Below are 16,870 nucleotides of genomic sequence, written 5' to 3'. Positions count from 1 at the left end.
TTGATACGGTAGATTTCAATGTGCGATACAGTGCAAAGGCAGTGTTTTGAGACACTCCGAGTCGGGCCTCGGGCCTCAGGCACTGCACAGCATGTCACGATGGATCACATAACCTTCCACGAGGAATGCTTGGTCACTAGTCACTGTCCACTGGCCATTATCCATTGTCAATGACCTGGCACAATGCATTGCAGAGTCACAAGCCAACATATGGCAGGTATACCTGCCACAATTCTCCATTCGTCCACAACCCAAACGCTATAAAGTGCCAGCACAAATTTTCCTGATCCTAGCTTCTATCACCTCCATTGATTACTCCCACGAGTGCTAAATCTAACTTGAATCCCGTAACACCGTCATAAATCCCCTCCTTTCATACACACCGAAAGACAAACTACTATCATGGGAAACGGATCATCCAAGTCACGATCACGGTGTACCAGGGGACAACCTGGGGACTTCAGTGCTGATCATGTACAGAACATCAAATCATCCCTTGCTGGACACAGTGGTGACAGCTACCAATCGGCCCCCCCACCATATACTACCTCTGCCACATCAGCAACGCACTGGTCTCCTGGGAATGCCAGTGAAGGTATTTGGTTCCTCCAAAATCTCGTCACATTAATTTTAATTTGCGATAGCAGCCCGAGTAGCGTATCTCCGCCAACCTCTGCGTGCGGAATCATTGGAAGATGCGCTCGAGACGCTGCGCCAATATGACACAATTATTATCATGGACGATTCCTCATCGATGGCTGGTTCGCTATGGAAGGAGGTATAACGCTTGTTATATTGCTTGTTGATGGCACTGAAATCGTCATGTCCAGGCAAAACAGGCTCTAGCCACACTCGCTGATGTTGCGAGCCAATATGATGCTAATGGCGTCGATATTCACTTTTTGAACCATTACGGAAGCATGACAGGAGTTACAGTAGGTACCTTATTTGTACGTCACAAATTGGTACTGATTACCCTTTGTAGGAGTCCAAAGCTATCCACGAACAATTTGCCAACCTCCAGCCTTGTGGCCCTACCCCTATCGGGCACCGGCTCGATGTAATCCTCGGGGATTATTTCCGTGACTTGGACGCTGCTAAAAGACAGGAGGATGCTGGTGACTATTTTGCACGCAAGCAAATAAAGCCCGTGAATGTGATCGTTATCACTGATGGGGCACCAAGTGAGTCCACAGAACAGTTAATAGTGGAGTCCGCTGACCTGGTCACGTAGCGGACGATCCCGAGAGTGTAATCGTCTCTTTTGCTAAGCGACTCGATGCCGATAAGTGGCCACTTGCACAGGTGACTACACATTATTTCTTTACTGCAGTAGTTGCCGACAACGCTTTTGCGCAGGTTGGGATACAGTTCGTTCAGATAGGGAATTCGAGACGCGCAACTCAATTCCTAGTAGAGTTGGATGATAACTTGAAGCAAACACATCAAATACGAGTATGTCGCAGTCTTACATGTCAAGGCATTATTTTACTAAAAACCCGTTAGGATATTGTGGACACAACGCCCTATATCGGCCAACTGAATGCTGAGATGCTCATCAAAATTCTCCTCGGTGGCATCAATCGTCGTGTGGATACCAAGGGTGGTGCTGCGGTTATGTATTAGGAAGTTTTAGATTGCAATGTGGCGAGATATTCTATCTTATGAGGCACAGGTTTTGTCGTCAGCTCGGTAATGCACAAAATTACTGTAGTAAATACTATACCACCCATGTACATGCCTTAGTAATTGACAAGTATGAATATTGAATTACAAATCCCAATCTTCCAATGCAAACGCGAGAGCCCCGAAAGCAGGCGCAGCTTTAGACATACTTCCCGCCCAGGCCTCACTCCCCCTGCGAACAAAACGCACAACACCATCCAGTTCCAATGACAACTTATCCATATGATCGGGGAGATCACCCTCGTAGTTCGCAACTGAGGCAGCCAGAGAAAACGAAGGCTCAAGTGCATCGCCCACCGTCTCGTCATGGTGATAATCATCGTCGCTTTCATCATCTGAGATAATCTCTGGGGTAGAGAAACCAATGACGTCTCGACGAAGCCGTCTCTGGCGGCGACTTCGGTGACGTTTCATAACGATAGAGAGCCGTGAGATATCATGGGTATTATCACCTGAAAACGAGACGAAAATACTGCTGAAATGCAAACACATGTCAAGTGCTGACAAGACAGCACGATGGAGGGCAGAAGTCTTGAATAGTCGTCAGTGCGACAAACAAGACAAAAATAAAAATGGACACACTTCGGGATGAAGCAGACAACCGCGCTGGATTGTGTCCAAGCTTCAATGGCGCATGTGAGTAAGGTTATTGTAGCGCAGGTGCAAGCAACCTTACTGGTCGTTATGGATCTTGATCATCTCATCAAGGGACTCTGCCCCCTTGAAGTTCTTGTGGAACATCGCTAACTGAGAGTACAGGACCTTGATAGATGATCAGAGCCGCATTATTTCGATAGCCAGGAAGCTTACATGGGTCGTCAGGAAGTTCAACAGCGTGCTTACAAACAGTAGAGTCAGCGAATAGCCGTCGCAACACCGAATGAACGCACTTGATGAACCACGATAACTTGCCCCTCATCGCATAAAATACCTTCAACTCATGCTTCATATGTCGTTTACTCCCTATGTCGCCCCGTACAAGGATGCGCTCCAAAACATTTTTCGCTCTCCGTATTTGCAGAAGAAACGCGAAGATCGACCCATAGATCGAAAATACACGCGACGTGAAAATATACGCCAGTGGAAAAGGCACGGCATATTCAACGAGTAGACCATCAAGAGCTTTCACCGTCTGTGCTATGACGGTGGTTTTGCTTCCCCGATAGGAGAGGCGAACAAGGGAAGTCTCAATGTACTTTGTGGCGTTATTGGCATCTACAACGTCCCTAAAGGCGCTGTTCAGGAAGTGGAAGTCTTGCCAGCGTTGCTGGCTGTTCATCTGACGATCTGCATTAGCACCTGCATACTGGTATAGATAAACACTTGCCTTTGCAAAAAGGACATCGGCGAAATGGCCGATGACGTCTCCTCTGGTCATCAGGTATAGCCCTTCGATGGCCGTGATGTGGCGTGAAAGATCACAGTCCTCGGTTAGCACATGGGTGAGTCGAGATCCCGAAGACGTGTAATAGGGCGCAATCTTGTCGGAGATAAGGTGAGCGAGACCCTCTGGATCTGAAGTATCCCCTTTGTGCTGTCCTATCAGCATTTCGAGTGATGGCCAGTGAACATCGCCATCTGCATCATTTAGCAAAGGAATCCCTAAGATCCGCAGCAGACCAACTGCTTTTCCGGTCTCGAGTATACGATCAGCTATACGTTCCAGGAATACCGGGACGGAAAGTGCCTTCGCATCTGCTGTGGGCGCTTCAAAGTCACTCCAAGTTCTAAGAACGTATCCATCTGCCCAGAAATCAGGGTCCATAAGTGGGAGCTCGTGATCCTCGACGAAGAACTCTTCATCTAGGGTCTGATTATCAGAAACTTCCCACGTGTCCCGCACTGGCATCCCATCACCAACCCAGCGGCCCACCATCGCCCAAACAGGCTGTGCGGACCTGACGAACACTTCAGTGAGAGCTTCAGCAGTGATTTTGTCTCCTAGGGAAGACTGCTCCTCCACAGCACGCAGACATGCGTCTAGTAGATGGGTAGTAACAGCCGCTGGCGGCACGCGACTAGACAGGGATACCAATAACCAGATCCCTTCGTCGGACGTATTATCCGATTGCATGACATAGCCCATCAGCTCTCGCAGAATGGCCAAAAGGAGGTCGAATGTTACTGAAAATGCATCTCTGACGTCTTTTTCGAGCCCCAGTAGACTGACGACCAGCTGGTTGCCAAGGCCAGCGTGAGCGCAACATATCCGTTCTTCTTTGTCGGCGCACCAGCGGCCGAACTTTTGTAGCTGAGAATCGACTGCATCTGCGAAAGCTTCGATGGTCTGCGAACGTGTGCCGTGAGATAGAAGGTGCGTTGAACTCAGAGGTGATTCTGAGGTTGAAAATACATTGGAAAGAACTGCTGAAGTGAATTTTCTGATGTGGGACATGGTGCTAGCAAGTTGCGCAAAGGACGATAGGATAGAAGTTTGGGATCCTAATGTCAAATGAACGAGACGGGGAGCACTTGGTGATGGCCGCTGTATAAGATCAGAAGGGGGGTGTAAATTTGTACGCTGCAGGTACCTACCATGAGCGACGGAGATCTTGAGTTGCTAGTGATCATGAGGTTTTTGCGTCCTTGGAGGCACATGAGCACCTCACGAACAGCGTCATGCTCGTTGATGTATTTCTATAAAAGCGGTGAATTATTATCACTTGTTCTAACGTCGCAAAATCTGACCTCGCATTCAGGCCCATCAATCAAAAGAGCTGTTCTTTCACCAAGAGCTCGGCTCAACGAAGGGCCTATAAAGTCATCAGCAATGCAAACCCCAGAATACAAGCAAGCTACCAAGTGTTGATGCATCGCCCAGATTAAATGGCCGAGATAAATCGGCATCTGTTCGCCATTCTTCTCTCCAGTACTGTCGAGCTTCCAACTCCTCCACAACCCTACGATGTTGGTATGAAAGACTCAAATTTGGCTGCCCATAAGATGAGACTCGTTCCACAGGACTAGGAGATGATGGAGTATCTTCAGTGTAAGGAAACGAATCATTATCATCCAAATCGTCCGAGTCATCATCCCAGGGTGAAAGTGAAGGGGTGCTACCATCGCTCGTATTTTCCCAACCTTCTACCGTGCTTCCTGAGGGCAAACCATAAACGCCCTCCCAGTGTTGTCCCTCGAAGGGCTCCTCGGCCAGGATGTCCTTCCAGGTGAGAGAAGGTGGTGGCTCTGGTGGATTTTTGATCGCTTCAACATATGCATCTGCGTGCTTGAGAGTAGATTCCACTGGTGCAGCAGACAGAAGTGCCTGTCAAGCTGTTGGCTTCTCGACTACATAGGATGAATATGATCTCACAAGCAGTTGCAGGTGGTCTGGAAGATGCGCGAGCTGTGAAGGAACCTTTCAGTATTGCTCTCACACACGATAACAAGGGACTCCACTTTGATGTCACCGTCGATATTAGTGAGTTCCTTCGCGCTATCTTTCACTTTCCGGTACGACATCTCCAAAGCTTCTGCAAGGGTATCATTGGACTGTATACGGGATTTTTCGAGGAAACTGAAGGAACATGTATCGGCTGAATAACACTTTCATATAAGACAACTATATGTACCCGTGAAAATGTTTGTCCATGGTAGCCATATCAGAACTCGGACCTCCTTTCGTTGCCGTAGCATGCTCTAGGTTCCTAGAAACGAAATCCAAGGTAATACGAAAGTCCTCCTCATCGTTCTCTAAAGTGAGTCCAGTGACTTGTGTGATTAGCTTCTGGCATAAAGGCGCAAGTCGCGTGGACTGTCTGGTGGCCGGTCGCGAAATACGCGAACTTGGTCGAGAAACGCGTGATTGGGGTCGTAAGGACGCGCTTGAAACTGGTCTTGCGAATGACGCGCTTGATGGTGGACGCTGGGACAAACTGGAAGATGGACGTTGATTGAGCGCGCGAGAGTGAGGACGGGCCGACAGTGTCGAGGGCGGTGTGTTCATCATAGTATCGTGCTCGCTGATGGCTACAACGAGCAGCTGTCGGCACTTTGCTTGTGCGAGGTTTGAAATTTAAGATCCCGCGACACTGTTGGCTCCTGTCATAAAAAGTTCCGCGCAGAGGTTGGTTTTAGCTAAATAATGTCGGCTTTGACCAACAACGCGCATCGACTTATTTTACTGGGAATAAAGGCGACTCGGCAACCTTCCTTGACACGGCCTTTTTTGTCTTCGAGAACGTACGCTGCGTCTACGCGGACATGGACACCAAAGACGTCAACTCCATCCTCTAGCCCACCCAAAGTAGTGAAGGCAACTGCTAGTACGAGCGTAGCAGGTGCTGGTAGCCCAGGCATAACAGAGAACCTACCCAGTACGTCAGAAGAGATAGATGTTTCTGAAGCCATGAATGGAAGTATTCCGCTTGAGACCGTGCCTTCTTCTGCATCTCTGTCTTCGCCTTTCCCTGGCGATTTTACAGCAGGTGGCGACGCTGGGTCCACTGATTGGTCAACGAGTTACCATGGACTCTCTACCCAAGCCTTCTCAAAGGATATCGCTAATATTCTGTTGACTCCTGTGGATGACATGGATATAGAGATGAAGCCAGGTACTTTTCGAGTGCATGGTTTGCGATTTATGTTCCTGAACATTATTCATAGATGGCTTGATTTACCTTCCAGAAATCAAATATCGTCGCGTCCTCAACAAGGCATTTGGACCAGGCGGATGGGGACTCGCCCCTCGCAGTGAGACAAACGTCGGGCCTAAAGTTGTCAGCAGGGAGTATGCGCTTGTTTGCCAGGGCCGGTGTGTATCTCCTTGTCTTGCACAACAACTTCTGAATTTGCTTTCCTGCAGCTTGGTAGCAGTTGCCCGTGGTGAACAAGAATACTTCGATCCATCCAATATTCCTACGGCAACTGAAGGCTGCAAGAGTAATGCCCTTATGCGATGCTGTAAAGATCTTGGAATAGCGAGCGAGCTTTGGTGAGTGTCATTGCGGGTGTTTTGCCTTGGTTATTCAATCTTGATACAGGGATCCGCGCTTTATTCGTGAGTTCAAGGCTAAGCATTGCGTTGAAGTGTTTGCAGAGCACGTCCCCACGAAAAAGAAGTATGTAAATTTCTAAACAATTTTACTATGGCTTGCTGATGGAACATCTCTAGGAAGAAATTGTGGAGACGTAAGGACCAGCCAAAATTTGATTACCCCTGGAAAGAGTAGACCTACACTATATAATCACGTTTTCAATCTTCAGGATGTCACTTTTGCAGCACTGATGTGTATCCTGAACTTCAAGATCATGAGGCAACCACAACCTGTTGTGCTGGCTACCATCAGGAGGCACCTCGAGCTTCAGTGTGTGGTTTATTTGCAGTGACATGTAATCATTGCCAATCAACTTTCTTCAGTTAGCCGTCTCAAATATCTACTTCCCAGCGACACGCCCAATACTTACTAAGTTACTACACCTTCGCTTTGACGCCAACTTGGAGTCTTTGGTATGCAGTGCGCATCTGAGAGCAACTTGCTTCGCTAATCCTTCTCTTCATTATTGTTTCCAATTAAGCGGTCATCGCAAGCGATGTGACCACTCAAGCTGAAGTGGTAGGCGAACACAACAGAAAAACTGCATATGGCGGAACATGTCCAACATAGGGTCTATGATCCTGGAGTCCTCGATCTGATGCAAAAAAGGTGTAGGCGAGTGAAAACAACCGTGGTCGTTCTTGTCGGCCACTCGTACGGCTTCGTGTGATCCTTCTACAGACCCAGCAACTGGGCAGGCAGCTCCTCCTGTGGACATCTTAGACCACGGGCGTTAAGAGATCGTACCTCACGATGCACTGGCAGAGAAGTTAGGAACATAACCTGCCCGAACAGCATTGCCAGAAGGAGTGTCCAGATTGTGTCGAACTTGGTAGCTCAATTACCATTGCATACATATCCCATGGCTTATAGTCTCCACTAACAACTGGAACAACGGTCGCACTTGCCTGGTGTGGTAACTGTAGCAATATTCCTCTCTTTTCCAAGCACCATGATCATCTCCTTCATTACTCGATATCACATTACTTGTTGGGTGAATTTTCAGGCGATTTTCGGAAGAGAGTAGTAGCTATGGCGAGAATGTCAGGGAGTTGAAGCCTTGAAGGAGTCCCAGACTGAAAAGCTCAGGTTGCAACTTCCTGAGCCTATCACAGTCAAAGATATACAACGTAAATCAAGGTTTCGGGATTCTACATAGATATGTCTAGACTAGTATCTAAGCCATTCACTTAAAGAGTCGTTCCAGCATAGCCACTAAGGCACGCGGTCGAGCAACGTAACGGTCGAGTCCGGCCCGCCCTCTTCAACCTGCCAAAAGTTGTTGGTTCGCTCATTTGCATGATCATGAACAAGTTGCTTCCCCCTCTTCGTTCTCTTCGTCTACGCAATTTCTCGGCAGTCATTTGTCGCAGCTATTTGAAAAGATATGCAACAACATCACCCGCATTCGACTCTGATGAATCGCGGGAAGTCGAGGATTTTGGGACGTACGATGTCATCTTACCTGAGGAGCCGTTCGTATGGGGCGTCTCCCATATCACCCGGCGTCCAGTTCCAAGTCATATTATTCGACCGAAATACGCCGTACAGAATGATCCCTCGATAGACCATGAACAGCAGTACGAAGGAGACGGAAGAATAAATCTGGGTAGCATAGACGAGAAGCGCGTGCGAGCGGCTGCGACACTTGCTAAGAATGTGCGCCAGTATGCTGGCTCGCTTGTGCAGGTGAGATTTATCAATGTCCACCATGCGGATGCAAGATAATTCGTCGGTAGCCGGGTGTGACCACCAATTCGATAGATGCTGCAATACACAATTTTATAATCGCACATGAAGCATATCCTTCACCACTACTATACAAGGGCTTTCCCCGTTCATGTTGCACTAGTGTTAATAATGTTGTTTCGCATGGCATACCAGATGAGTGAGTGCGTTTTGTATGAGCTGTCTTTTAAGACTCAACAAGATGACAGTCGACCTCTCGAGGACGGGGATATAATTAACATTGATGTAACAATCTACCTCGATGGCTATCACGGTGATACTTCTTCTACTTTCCTTGTCGGAGATGTTGTAAGAAACATCCAATAGAACAATTACATTCTTCGTGATTTACTTGCACGACAGGACGAACCTGGCCGAGACCTCGTGCACATCACAAATACTGCACTCGAGGCTGGGATTAATGCGTGTGGACCTGGTAGACCGTTCAATGGCATTGGCAGGGCTATACATGAAATCGTTCGAAATACCTGTCATTCTGTCTGTCCTGCCTTCGCCGGGCACGGCATAGGGACCGTTTTCCACCGACCCCCTTGGATATACCACACTCGCAAGTCCACATTTCGTTCCCATGTTAAGAATATTGTTGAGATTTGCTTTGCAGTAAATGAAGAACCTGGCGTAATGCTTCCTGGACACTGCTTTACCATAGAGGCAAACAGCTCAGTGCATGTCGTGACCTCCTGCTAACATCTGTTTCTTTCAGCCTTCTCTCGTTCAAGGTTCTAATCCCAGCGTCTGGATTTTCCCAGATGGCTGGACTGCATCGACGGAGGTATGGCTGGTCTGCTATAAGCCTGAATATTTTCTTAACGGTCAACTTGAGCAGAATTGTGCACGAAGCGCTCAAGCAGAGCATATGATTCTCATCACCGAGACTGGCATAGATGTTTTAACGCGGTGATTGACTTATTCATTTCCAGGACAAATTGACAACGTGGAACATATAATGTTACTTTTGATACATCTACATAGTACCTAACCCATCTATGACGACGTGGTCATTACCCACTCACTCATAAACCTAAGCAGCACCTGTGTGAGATCCCCCTTGACATTTCGTTTGTCATCGACACTCTTTTGAAGAATAGGCTTCGCTTGCTTCAGCAACTTTTCCAGATCCGTCGCCATCTCTCCCGGCATCCCCCTTCTAATTCGGTCTGTGAGTGCCCTAGATGGTCTTTTTGAGCTTTCTCGCATATCAATGGTCTGTGGAACGTGATCTTCCGAGTCCATTTCAGCAGCGTCAAATTCTGGCTTTGAGAGCCACATTGCAAGCTGCGTTGCCGCATACACGAGTAATGCCTCCAATGTCTTTCGGGCTGTAAGCATGCCTTCCTGCACATCAAGCGGCGTTTCTTTGAGGGACGCAGGGGGGGCGATGGCCTGACCCGCTGGGCGATCGACGAGGTGTCGTAGGACATCAAGAGTACAGTTTGCGAGTTCAAGCAAGGTCCCCAAAGACGCTGGTTCCCCCGGTACCACCTTGGAATGCTGCAGGAAAACGGTAAACAAAGGTTCTACTTCAGAATGCGAAGCTACGTACAGGAACGACCACTGCTTCTTGAACGGGCCACTCTTCTTGTTCACCAAGAAGAACATCATACGCTCGGCTGATGCTGACCAGCGTAGACACCACGGAGCTTGACAGCCTAAATAACCGATGAACAAGACGCGCGGTCAACGGATGTTTCTGCAGGTCGGCCATGTCTACCAGGGAGGATGCGGCGGTAGGCTCCTTCTCCAGCAATGCACGCTCTTCCGCAGTCACCGGTTCCAAGAGACTAGCGATGTGATTAGGGTGCGTCAACGCGTAGTTGAGTTGCTGAAGGAGCATGAGCGCGTGGGTTGTGAACACACGCAGGACCTTCACGACTGCTGGGTTTGGGGAGGCAGTAGGAGGAGCACTCTCTGCAAGCGCGTAAAAGAGGCCAACCACTTGTTCCATCTCCTCCAATAATGGCAGCGTAATCGGATCACCGACACTCCAGCTCAGCGCCCGGATAATCTGCTTGCCATACAGCTGTACGAATCCGCAAGCCTCTGCGTCGAAGAAGTGGTGTTGCCGCCTGAGAGCAGAGACGACGGCAGAAACTATGGCCATCATCGAGCAATATGTCTTGTGTGCTGGGCTCCTCTCTCCAGGAAGCTCAGGCAACACAACATCGATCTGCCCTGAGCTTGCCGCAAGGCTAATTCCGTTGTTACTATATGCCGAAATAATGCCTTCACTGGCAAATCTTTCAGCACCGGATGGTATGCTTACTACAGCCATGTGGAATAGGAGGATGTGGGGCGCGTACAAAGGTTGCCTGCGTGTGCGAAGCAGGGGCAGATCTGTGAGGCCGATCACGTCTGTCCGAGTGAGCAATTCCAAGCTGGATTTGATGACATCTGTCTCTTGGCATCGAGTCAGCCATGTTAAAGATGAGACGTTGATATCAGGACGCGTGCATTGCTCAAAGACTGCAACCAGTAGCTCCATATCCCGATCGAGATCGAGATCAAGCCGTGTGCGGGCTGAGTCGAAGGTAAGGCGGAGAGCGTCAATTACCAATGGAAGCGTTGAGTCCACCAAACCAGAAATGGCAAGGCGCCTGCTAGCGGTGAGGACTTTGGGTCGCCTGGCAAGATTCCGGCACTGGCGAACACAGAAGTAGATGACCTGGAGCAGGATTTGATGGAAGGGCACGGACATACGCCCCAGGAATGACTGAGAGGGAGGTTGCGCCTCATTTAACAAGACTTTGTGCATGTTATCCACGAGGTTCATGAAGGACGTGATGTGCTTGTCGGTATCCGAATCGGAGAACCAGACCACTTCAAGGATTGATAACAACAAGTTGAGTCGCGTGCCATGGAGTTTCGCCATCATATCTCCCGACCTTTTCTCCAAAGCCAGGTCTCTGGATATCGTGGCGGAGAGCAATATGAGGTTCGACCGGATCTCTGGCACTGGCCGCACAAATGGCAATACTTGGCGCAAAAGGAACTGCCACGACTCCGTCAAAGCTGTCTGAGCATAGGTGAGTGAGAGATTGAGATTCAAAGACGCGATTCTCCTTTCCACTTCCTCCACTGCATTTGCCCTATCATCACCCGACGCACACTGTTGCAGACGACTGCGCAGAAGTGCTATGGAGAACGTAAAGTCATCGCCAAACTGCCGCTCGTCACTGAGATCCTGCGATTGTAGGTGAGTAAGGGAGAGGCTCGGGAAGTCCTGCTGAAGCTGTGCGGCGAGTTTGTCAGAAAGACTGGGGTCATATGAAGTGCTCTCTGCCTCCAGTATCAATTCGTTGAGTTGATCTTCGGACTTGAATGACGGAGCTAGCTTGCTGTAACTCAAGGGCTTCTTCGCGGGCTCACAGGGTCCAGGCTGCGGCTGAAGGAAAATGTCCTGTCCAATGACACGCACGGCATATGACTTCACCATGTTGCGATACGATTGAATAGATACTGCTTCATGGAGGCTTGATCGACGCTCGTCGTCCAATATGATGAATGTCTCTGTTTCGTAGTCAGGGTCGGGACCGAGCTCCTCTTTAACAACAGCAACTACGTTGGTCCAAAACTCGTCATTACCACGAGTAGCATCAATGAGATTTTTGTGTTCAAGCCCGTGTTGCCATACGACATCAATGAAGCGAAACACTGATGCTAAGAGTTGAGGATTGGCTTCCCATAAGTCTTTCCAGCGAGTAAGGGTTTCGTTGGCAACTTCGAGCGCGCTCATGTGCTTCTTCGAATCATCATCTCCTTGTGATTTAGCGTTCTCCTTGTTCCTGTTTTTGTTGTTCGGAACCCGGAATTGTCCTGTAACAAAGAGGTTGGCTAATGCCGGTTCCTTATCAACGGCAAGGGCTATGAAGTTCCAAACGGCGTTGCGCAGGGCGAGATCTTCGTACGGGTGCTGTACAATTCGCACGAATGATGCGACAGTGGCCTCTGGATTCGATAGATGACCGATGATTGTCGCAGGCGAGGGCTGAGTCACAGACAAGGATGCACAGAGAGCATAGAGAACTCTTATCGACTCCAGAGGAACAGCCGTCCCAATATCCCGCCCTTTGACATAATTCGCCAGGACGTCGACGGGGTCTATTCTGGATCTCGTAGAATCCGTGAACCCGGCGCCTCCCGCTACTCGCGCGCACAGAGCTTGCTCGAGAAGACACGGTTTTGAGGAATTGGGAATGGACTGCTTATAGCTGAGGATTAGCCTAGTGAGACTGAGGTGTGACTCCAGGAGGTAGATCAGACGTCTGGCATCGCCATAGCGTCGCGAAGCGTAGAGGGTGCCGAGGATATGGGGGGCAACTGCTATCGATGATACAAGTGGGTTGATAGTTGACGTCGTGGCCTTATGCAGGAGAGCGTCAGCGACAGCTTGGCTCAGGGCAGGGAAGGGACGATCGCCCAAAGCAGGAGGAGATTGTTTGAGAACATAGCCATAAAACGAAGATACTCGTCGTCCAATCTCAAACCTGTCGCCGAGCTGGGCATACTTCCAACTCAGGTGCTCTACCCATATCTCCCCATGGACGAATGCGGCTGCTCGGAGGAGAACTTCCTCTTTCACCTGCTTAAGGCGTTGATTGTCGGATGGAATTGTGAGTACGGACGCAAACGCTTCGTGGAGGAGTTGTTGGACGAGATTGAGCAATGCGAGAGTCATTGTATAGTGACCAGAGATCCGCTCTGCTGCAAGAGCAATTGCCGCGAAACCTGACGTACGACTAGGGCCAAACAGCACGCTCGTTGAACGTATATAGAGCCATACGCGCAGAGAGTATTTTGGCAAGGACAACAGTGCTGATAGAACACTCATTGCAGATGTGATCAACTGAGTTCGCGAAAAACTTCGAGCTTGTGAACGACTGAGTGCTTCCTCCAGGATCATCGTCGTGAGATGGACGAGATCAGGCGGCTGATTGTCCGAAGAGTTGTTAGGGTCACCACCGCTCTCGAGAGACTCCAATAGCTCTTCCGCCAGCGCCTCGTTGTCTTGGATGACGCTGCGAATGAGGTCAAGAGCATCGGTCGCAAGTGCTTCATCGCCCCCCTCATCAATCTCCATCCCGACGTCTTCAAGCCTTAGCGTCAAAGGAATAGATCCAGGGCCTGTACGGCCGAACGCAACGTCCTGGTATAGGTCCACAGTGCCCGTATACATCCTCCGCCGAGTCACGTACTCAGTGAGCACGTCCAAAACCACCTTCCATCCGCTGTGCTCATGTTGCCAACACACTGCAATATGATCCCCACCATCCCCACTCAACAGCCGACCCTTCGAGCGCGCAGGCATTACCGAGCCCCCAGGAAGGCGAATAGCGCGTAGGTTTGTGTATGCAAGGGATGGACCAGCAGCTTGTGCTTTTTCATAGACAGCATTAGGGCCGGTGCAAGATGCCAGGGGGATGACCAGCGAGAAAGTAGGCAACTTATCCATGTAGTAAAATACATGCCGACTACAAATCTCACGATCACCATCGTCACTTTCGTCAGCAGGAGGTTGGCTGGACGATGCCGCAGTGGATAGTGGATCAGTATCAATAAATCCAGATGCAGTCATTGCTCGGAGAAGGCGGACAAGCGGCCGGAAGTGAATTGGGAAGCGTGTTCGTGCAACATCAAATATGGCGCGACGTGCAAGACCCTGTCGCCAATCCGATTGCCAGAATTGTCGACATATCCCTGCTATAGATTGAGGCTCGCTGCGTCCAAACAGCGCAATCCATACTTCAACCAAAGAGTCGAAGTCGGGGATGAGTTCAACAGGGACCAGTTCAACCATTGCAATGACAAAGCCTGAGGAAGAATGATCCTCAGTGTACCGTTTCACGCAGAAGAATGTTGTCACCTTTGAGCACAGAGCGGAAAGCAATAGCATTTGGGTCTGTTACAGTCGACCCTGTCTTCCAAGCAACAGAGGTAACAAATAACGGGGAGGTTGTGAGGAGAGTCAACAAGAGCTTGAAAAGGCCTGCTTCTGGACTAAAAGCCGCCCGTGCCATGAGTACATGCGACGGCTCCCTTTCCTTAGAGCGATTGTGATGTGGATGCAGGGAGCCCAAAAACCTGCGATACGGTTCTGGAATTTCTTTCAATTGACCAGCTTTTGAAGTCAACCGCGACAGAACGAAGGCCCATGCTAGGTGTGTGCACGCGTGCTGGCTAGACAAGTTGGATGTCACGATCTCATGGATCCGTCTGAGCGACTCTGGTGAAGAGGGATAGAACGTTTTGTCGGAAGGAGTTGCCGATATCTCTATTCCTCCATCCTCCGCCACTCTCTCCAGCTCGAGCACCTCTACAGTGACGAGTATCCATAACGCTGCACAGTCGTGCTGCAGCCGATTGCCTTCATCATCTAGCAAGAGCGTCGAGTTTTTCTGCGAGGATCCAAGGTTCGTGTTGTAAGCAGCTTCAAATATTCGAACAACCAAAGGTCCGTCGCAAGGAACATACCCCCAGACCGTCCAAAAGAGGACCTCTAGCATCACGAGTTGCTCCTTCATGTTCTGTTTAGCCCAACGAGAGGCAATGCGCGCGTCGGCATGCAGAACATCCGGGATATCCATTTCCGTTTTGTGAAGGTATTCTGTTATGAGGTCAAGTGTGAATTGATGACCGTCTTGGATGATTTTGGGAAGACACTTCGTGGCAACAGCATGTATTGAGTCGCCAGTGTTCTCGTGGGCACGAAACAGTGGAATGAGGACGCGAAATACGAAGAGGCGTTCGGAGTAGTAGAATGGCGTGATTGCTACGATGAGCTCGTCCACAACGCCTTTATCGGTTGAGCCTCCATTGCTTGAGAGACCTTCATTGTATAGGAACGACCGAAGGAGAACAAACGACTGAATTTCATCAATCCCGAACCGATCACTAATTGCAAGCGTGAACTCCCTCTCGATTTCATCGACTTGCAGCAAAACACCATCCGCGAGCGTGACTGAGCCGGCCTCGACTGCTTTTCGTGACGTCAGTGTGGGCTTTCCATACGGATTGGCAACATTTCGAAGTTGCGAGGAACGCGCAGATATGATGTCGCATAGTTGATCCGGGGATGAGCCCTCGAGTCTGCCAGAGAGGAAGGAATGTAGTTGCTGGTTCGTTCTGCATAGAACAATAGTCAGAGAAAAAGAAGTGGCATAGTGAATCAGAGGACAGAAACCTACACATCTATAAGAGTCGACCGCGATGGTTCTCCGGGCATTGCGAAACCTTGCAAGTCAGGGTAACTTGAAGGCCAGGACTTGCTGCCTTCAAGTTGGAACAAGGACTTGTTTGACTTTGTTTGATCTAGAAGCTTTTACCACACAATTACAAACAACTCAACTTCCATCGCGAGGCGAGCAAATTTCAATTTTGCACTCTCCTGATTTTGATACTATTCAAACCACCAAAGTACGTGTGATGTACTGTATACCTCAGGTCTGTTAAAGAAGATACCATAAAACACCTTGGCGCGTTACATACTAAATACCAGTTGGCACCTGTATTGAATGTGTCGGAGTTCATGGACTATCACAAGTATTGGAGAGGGCGTGGGGCCAGTTCGTGTGTGATCGGGGACAAAAGTGATCGACAGTGGCCGTACCGGAATAGAAGATTGAAAACATCAGATGGGTGCACATTAAGCTAACCACCACCACGGCTGCCACTCGTCGCGCCATCCTGGCGGGGTATGTCAACACGCTCCAAGCGCCATCGTGGTGGCATCCTCAGTCTTCCATGAGACAAGCATGAATAATAACAAAGGAACGCCTTCAACCAATGCACGTCTGGGAGTGAATCAATGTCAGCCGATTCAACGTCCTGTGGCACACCAGGCTGCTGGCTAGAAGGATGTCGTGTATCATCGACTTTCCTGTATTCGGGAAATTTGGCAGCAGCAAGACGCTGTAGGGCACTAATGAGCAAAAAGGGAAGGAGATATGAGAAGATATATGTTACAGTGACTTTCCGCCCGGCTGAAACTTCAACGACCGGTGGCCCATGGCCATGTCTGGGTACGAGGAAAGGAAGGTGCTGCCGTAGAAATTGTGTGACTCCGTTCGAGGAGTAAGGCGGAGAACTTATTTCGAACTGGAAATACACCGAGTCAGTCATACATTGCGAGTTGACTAAAATTGAAGACTAACGTCATCAAACTGAGTTGCGACCTGCCGAGAGAGAGATGGGTTGGATGGTAGAGGTAACGTAGCAGGGAACTGCGGTACCACTGTCGAGTCAGCTGTGAAAGAACTGACATAAACGACCTACATCTAGGGGACCACGAGGTTGATTGTTCCGAACAGGGGTAACTGCATTCGTGCGAGAAGAGAGGTGAAAGAGTTTGCGAAGGCGAAGGTAAATTGGATGCTGCTGGTCTGTAGTAGGTAGAGGTCTTTGCT

At 49.4% G+C, this 16,870-nt stretch overlaps 5 protein-coding genes across 5 annotated transcripts; 3 read left to right on the top strand and 2 right to left on the bottom strand.

Annotated features, from left to right (window-relative positions):
- The first annotated feature begins 127 nt into the window (after positions 1 to 127).
- DFJ58DRAFT_801685 (uncharacterized protein) lies at positions 128 to 1,777 on the top strand. Its single transcript, XM_041390899.1, has 7 exons — positions 128 to 595; positions 645 to 778; positions 831 to 935; positions 986 to 1,184; positions 1,235 to 1,305; positions 1,360 to 1,455; positions 1,507 to 1,777. The coding sequence occupies exons 1-7, from the start codon at positions 403 to 405 to the stop codon at positions 1,624 to 1,626; spliced, it is 918 nt and encodes a 305-aa protein (XP_041240913.1). The 5' UTR covers positions 128 to 402; the 3' UTR covers positions 1,627 to 1,777.
- Positions 1,778 to 5,676, bottom strand: DFJ58DRAFT_915677 (Spc98 family-domain-containing protein; the record flags this gene model as incomplete). The annotated part of the gene is made up of 11 exons (XM_041395445.1): positions 5,259 to 5,676; positions 5,086 to 5,203; positions 5,000 to 5,032; positions 4,465 to 4,951; positions 4,375 to 4,439; positions 4,222 to 4,323; positions 2,577 to 4,171; positions 2,497 to 2,524; positions 2,363 to 2,448; positions 2,269 to 2,308; positions 1,778 to 2,217 (listed from the first exon to the last, which is right to left on the bottom strand). Coding segments are annotated over exons 1-11 (3,369 nt in total), but the record flags the coding sequence as incomplete, so codon positions are not given.
- Positions 5,677 to 5,756: 80 nt separating this feature from the next.
- DFJ58DRAFT_706349 (mitochondrial genome maintenance MGM101) lies at positions 5,757 to 7,146 on the top strand. Its single transcript, XM_041383728.1, has 6 exons — positions 5,757 to 6,239; positions 6,292 to 6,439; positions 6,491 to 6,619; positions 6,669 to 6,746; positions 6,800 to 6,992; positions 7,046 to 7,146. The coding sequence occupies exons 1-5, from the start codon at positions 5,771 to 5,773 to the stop codon at positions 6,855 to 6,857; spliced, it is 882 nt and encodes a 293-aa protein (XP_041240911.1). The 5' UTR covers positions 5,757 to 5,770; the 3' UTR covers positions 6,858 to 6,992; positions 7,046 to 7,146.
- Positions 7,147 to 8,027: 881 nt separating this feature from the next.
- Positions 8,028 to 9,372, top strand: DFJ58DRAFT_717565 (peptidase M24, structural domain-containing protein; the record flags this gene model as incomplete). The annotated part of the gene is made up of 7 exons (XM_041384368.1): positions 8,028 to 8,426; positions 8,462 to 8,610; positions 8,660 to 8,759; positions 8,814 to 9,033; positions 9,073 to 9,122; positions 9,175 to 9,243; positions 9,298 to 9,372. The coding sequence occupies 7 exons, from the start codon at positions 8,028 to 8,030 to the stop codon at positions 9,370 to 9,372; spliced, it is 1,062 nt and encodes a 353-aa protein (XP_041240910.1).
- DFJ58DRAFT_514194 (nucleoporin subcomplex protein binding to Pom34-domain-containing protein) lies at positions 9,298 to 15,749 on the bottom strand. Its single transcript, XM_041380768.1, has 4 exons — positions 15,653 to 15,749; positions 14,332 to 15,590; positions 10,015 to 14,279; positions 9,298 to 9,962 (listed from the first exon to the last, which is right to left on the bottom strand). Exons 1-4 carry the CDS (start codon positions 15,688 to 15,690, stop codon positions 9,456 to 9,458), a joined length of 6,069 nt encoding a protein of 2,022 aa, XP_041240909.1. The 5' UTR covers positions 15,691 to 15,749; the 3' UTR covers positions 9,298 to 9,455.
- Between the last annotated feature and the right edge of the window lie 1,121 nt (positions 15,750 to 16,870).

The sequence above is a fragment of the Suillus subalutaceus genome (genome assembly GCF_016647625.1).
Source record: "Suillus subalutaceus strain FC151 chromosome Unknown DFJ58scaffold_98, whole genome shotgun sequence".
Lineage (NCBI taxonomy): Eukaryota > Fungi > Basidiomycota > Agaricomycetes > Boletales > Suillaceae > Suillus > Suillus subalutaceus.
This window is presented reverse-complemented; position numbering and strand designations above follow the sequence as displayed.